Source organism: Penaeus japonicus, unplaced genomic scaffold, assembly GCF_977035675.1.
Source record: "Penaeus japonicus unplaced genomic scaffold, GWHDUDI00000001_assembly GWHDUDI00000031, whole genome shotgun sequence".
NCBI lineage: Eukaryota > Metazoa > Arthropoda > Malacostraca > Decapoda > Penaeidae > Penaeus > Penaeus japonicus.
The window spans coordinates 3731484-3736483 of NW_028234433.1; the positions used below are offsets into that span (position 1 = coordinate 3731484).

The following is a 5000-nucleotide window of genomic DNA, read 5'->3' on the forward strand; positions in this document are numbered from 1 at the left end:
TGTACAAGGCCATCGAAGTTGACGTTGAGGTATCTGATGGGAAGATGGTGAAAGCTCGCTCTTACCAGCTGATACGGCCCCTGGAGAAAGACCGACGGCCGTCCTTCGTCTACCTGGATGTCATCCAGCGAGGAGCCAAGGAGAATGGACTGCCCAAGGTGAGAGAAGGAAGAAGGAATAAGTGTTGATCTAAGGTCAGGCTGTAGTAGCAGATTGATATATTTATGTTATTAATGAGTCTGTGAATAGTTGTTATCACCTGGAAAGGGATATGTATGACAGGTTTGGCATCTTGCTCCAGAAAAAAAGACACTCAACAGAAGTATGCTTTATCATGAAAATTAACCTTTAGATATGACGGAACGAGGCAGTAAAGCCAGTTAAACTTTCAAAACATAGCCAAGTAATGAATTGTTCAAATAAATTCTCAATAAGTCATAGAATTTTTTTTTTTTAATTGGAGGACAATTTTAAATAAAAAAACGTCTGTGACTTGAAGATTGTCATACAATTTGTCTATGACTTCGATAAAGACTGTCCTAGGTGATTTTGTCGCTGTGACTCACTGTTGGATAAAACTAAAAGTTGCAATGTAATACACACTATGATGTGGTTCTGTTTCCACCTACCTTTGATAGTTGGCATTGGTTGCTGGTCAGGCGGTACATAACTGTCATCGTCAATCATTGTAGCTAAAGGGTTAACCACACTGGGACATTGAAATATTTTTAGTATATTGTAACAGGGCTGTAGCTAGTAGAGGGTAGAATTACAATCCCTCCTTTTTCTCTTTTGCTTCTGTGTGAATGATAAGTGAAAATAGGGACATGTCTTGCACTCTTTTTTTTTTATAAGCTAGTCTCAAATTTTGGATAACAACTTGTCTTAAGTAATAAGCAGTCTAAAGTGTGTTTGGCCTACTTTCCTCTCTCTCTCTCTCTCTCTCTCTCTCTCTCTCTCTCTCTCTCTCTCTCTCTCTCTCTCTCTCTCTCTCTCTCTCTCTCTCTCTCTCTCTCTCTCTCTCTCTCTCTCTCTCTCTCTCTCTCTCTCTCTCTCTCTCTCTCTCTCTCTCTCTTTTGTCTCTGTAATTTTTTTTTCATCATCTTATTAATGAATTATAAACTCAATAACTATAGTGATTGTTATGATGGAGATTTTTATGATATTATTTTTCCATATGCATTTCAGGATTACATCGAGTTCCTGGAGGGCATAGAACACAATGGCTACAAGGGCAAAGTAGAAGTCAACCTGAATATCAACAAGCAAAATGCAGAATAAGTGTCGGCATTGCATCTGTCTCATTTGTTAACCTCTGTTGTGTGTAACAGATGAAGCATTTTGAAGATTTGATATACAATATTTTAATTTATTGATATTTTGTATTTATTTAGATGTTTCATAATGTGAATTCTGGTCTTTATGATTGTAGATATATTTCGTTTATTTATATTTTTATAGGGTAGGTCAGTGATCACTCTGTACCTCTTATTTATGAGTCTAAAAGTAGGCATTAAATACTTCCTTTGATGTATTTAGGTGAAAGTGCTAATTTTATCTGAAGACATTATTTAAATCTTAATTTAAGACGTTATTTAAATCTTAATTTATTTAGGTAATGCTAGTAATGGCATTATGAAAATATTGCATTTATTTTCCTCACATCTTACCGGTAATGTTCCATGTGTTGTGTTCTAGTGTATCATTTCTAGTCAATGAATATAGTTCTCTTCAAATTGCCATGTATACGACTTTTTCATGGCAGTTGAGCTTTGAGCACGTGCAGGAGTCGGGGAATGAGTAAGAGAAATACTCAGGACTGTTTTGCCAGATATTTTTCTTCTTGTTTCTCTAATTTTCAGATGGTCACTTCAGTTTCTTTATTGCTCTTTGTCCAGTTTAGTTTCGATTGTGCTCTTAGTATACGACAGACATCATTTTGATAAGAGGAGATTTTGTTCTTAGTTACATTTTTACAAAAGTGGTATCCTGTGTATTTCCCAGGCAGTTTTAGGTTAATTTTTGATGAATGAAAAAGCACCAAAAGTAAGATAGGGATATATTCAGGATGAAATACTCATTCCACAGGTAGAGTGTAATTGTTGTGTTCAGTCAGATTTGTTTTGTAAGCTTTCAATTTATATACTCATTAAGATTAGGAGTTGAGAATCATCTGTTTTGTGGAGTTTTATTACAACCTGATGGCAGTCAGTAACAGAGTTACTTTTTGAAACATCAATACTGTCAGGTGCAATATTTCTAATGGTATTGATTTGGCATCTTGTAGACATATCAAGATTTTCCCAACATAACCTAGCCTTTGTAGCCTTGTAACCATTCCTAGCTCGGCACTGCTCTCATCAGCCAAGTAGCAGTTAGGAACACAAGCTAGCTCACAAAACGGCCCTGTTGCTTGTAGCTAGTGTACTCTTCCCTTCAGGTGAGGCCAGGTTGCATTACTATAATAACAATGTAACAAGCTGTTTCCGTGCATTCTTAACCACACTCTTTCATTACCATGAAGTCTCCCATACGTTGTAGCATGGACTTAGAGGCCAGACCGTGTCAAGTGCCAACCAATATTTGGTGGAACATTAGGTTAGTATGATAGTCTGGTGTAAACTATGATAAGCAAGTTCTCTGCTCTCTCCTTCTCTCTCAGCTCAGAGAACATAGATTTATCCCACGAGTAAAACCCTGCAGTTCCCTAATGTTAAGGGATTCTAAGGATTAGGCTTAAGAATAGGGCTTCAAACCCTCTCTGCACATTGTCATGAAATTTATGGCAAGGACACTTAGTGCCATTGTTGTTGTTGTTTTTTCCAGTTTGTCTTGAATTGGTCATGTATTGTTCCCTTGGCAGTTCTAGGTTACGAGTGGCAGTAGATGTGTTCTCATCACTTTAATCATAGCTTATGTTAATTTCAAGAAGGTTGTTACCGGCTGAGTGTATGGTCAACATAACAGCAGCTACTTGATACTGCAGAAACATTTCATGGCATTAGATAGAAGTCACAGGAGCCAAGTTACACAGAAATCATGTTTATTAAAAAAAGAAAGAAAACTTTCATAGTCATTTTGGAGAAAGTTAAGGTTTAAGTGCACTTTGTTTTTACTGTTTTTAGCAATAGTAAGATCATTAGAAGGAGCCAATTTGGAAAAGGCTTAAAATAATAATAAAAGGAATTTTACTTTTTCTTTTTTTTTTTCTTTTTCTTTACTTTTTTTTTTTCTTTATTCCTTTTCTTATGTGTCATGCAAGATCTCTACAATATTTCTGAAATACTGCCAAAGGGACAAGAGAAGTTATTGTTAAGGAAAAATATCTTTAAAACCACAGATATGAAAATGTGTATAATATTAAGATGTTTATATAAGTCCATGAAAATAAGATTAATTCACATTTAAGGTTACATTCATTAAGAAAGATTGATTATGGTCAACAATATGCCAAGGGAGAGAAGAAAAATATTATGAGTAATGTTGGAAAAATGATAATAACAGATATCACTTTATACTTTTGGAATTCATATTTTCATAGGAAGTTGTGATAATGTACTTATGGTATTTACATATTCTTCCATACTATTGATATTTTATGGCCTGTTACAAGCAAGATAACAGAATTTTACATTACGAACGGATCAAAGTGGATATATTTTTGTTCTTTTCATCATAACAAACATTCTTCCATAACCACACGAAGAGTAATGAACCGGACAATCAGAATAACAGTACGCTTGGATGCGAAATGATTGTGAAATGGGTACTTTTTTCCACGTTGGCATTTAACTGTAAAGGGAAAACCATCTTGCAGAGGGAAATTCTGCATGGTGCAATGCCTTCATTCCGACCAATATGCATTTCTTACTGTCAATAATTATTAACGAGTCTCTTGAACAGAGGCTTTGTCATTAAATTCATAATTTAACTATTTTGGTATTACAAGATGTGTTCAGAAGCAGACATAAAATGTCAAGCTGTAAACTCAGTTTGTTAGGGGTTATTCAGTGTTGTTCAGAGGAAAACTCTTTGCACAGAATTGCTCAATATTTCTTTGGGATTTGAAGGTTACAGGTTTTTTCTTGCCTTTATTTTGTAATCCCTTTTTTCGTTACTAATCTTTTATGCATTCCTATTTTTTTTTATAATTCTGCAACAAATCTGAATATGGTCAGTCTTCTTGCATTGTAAGGCATTGTCCAGATGCTTACACATGTATCTCAATGAAAATTATTTTATGGACATTTTTTTTTTTTATACTCAACTATGACTGAGTATTAATAACATGCTATAGTTGCTGAAGAAAAAAAAAACATTGTGTTGTACAAGAGTCTTGATGTTAATATTATAAATGATGTTATTAACATTTTATGACTTTTCATTTGATTTGGTGGCAAATTTTAGTGTATCCAAAGAGGTAACATTGATGTTGAAAAAGCCCATTGAAATATGTATCTAAACAACAGATTTGTGTGCAGAGACACGTTATTACTGTCAGTGCAGATAGAGAGGTGTGATGGTTAGCAATGTTGTATTATGTTTGTATGGTGGCATGCCCTGGTATTCCTGTGTTGCAGTGGATGGCCTGAAGCATCAACATTAATACTGTGGTACTACTTCATGGTTGTTCCACTGATAGCATCCACAACCTGATTACTGTGTAATCAAAACTTTAATATGATCCAGATTTTATGGGGGGGGCTTCTGAAGCCATCTCCCTGTGCTTGTAGCACTGTTGAAATGAGGTAAGGTTTTGGTTTTCAGTAAATATTGTACAAGAGCAGTAGCATTGAGTTGTGTGGTATGAGGGAAGGTGTTATGTTGTTCTGATCTCTTTCCTTTCCGTTGTTTTGGTGTGCCTGAATGTGGTGGAGTAAGGGGGATACCAAAGGCATTGGCTTTTGCAGGCGCTATGCCATTTAAGGAGCTCGTCTGGTTAAGAAGTATTAATTCATTGCTTTACTTGTACTTTGTTTTAGAGACAGTATTGTGAATTT

At 35.3% G+C, this 5000-nt stretch overlaps 1 protein-coding gene across 2 annotated transcripts in view; it reads left to right on the forward strand.

The window, feature by feature from the left end:
- Positions 1-5000, forward strand: part of LOC122248962 (gamma-glutamylcyclotransferase) — a 14968-nt gene that overhangs the window by 9065 nt on the left and 903 nt on the right. For both annotated transcript variants that reach the window (XM_043009416.2, XM_043009415.2), the window contains exons 4-5: positions 1-158; positions 1189-5000. The exon at positions 1-158 is cut by the window's left edge and continues 23 nt beyond it; the exon at positions 1189-5000 is cut by the window's right edge and continues 903 nt beyond it. In XM_043009416.2, the coding sequence (XP_042865350.1) occupies positions 1-158; positions 1189-1281 (251 nt within the window). In that variant the 3' untranslated portion in view covers positions 1282-5000. The remainder of the gene's footprint in view (positions 159-1188) is intronic.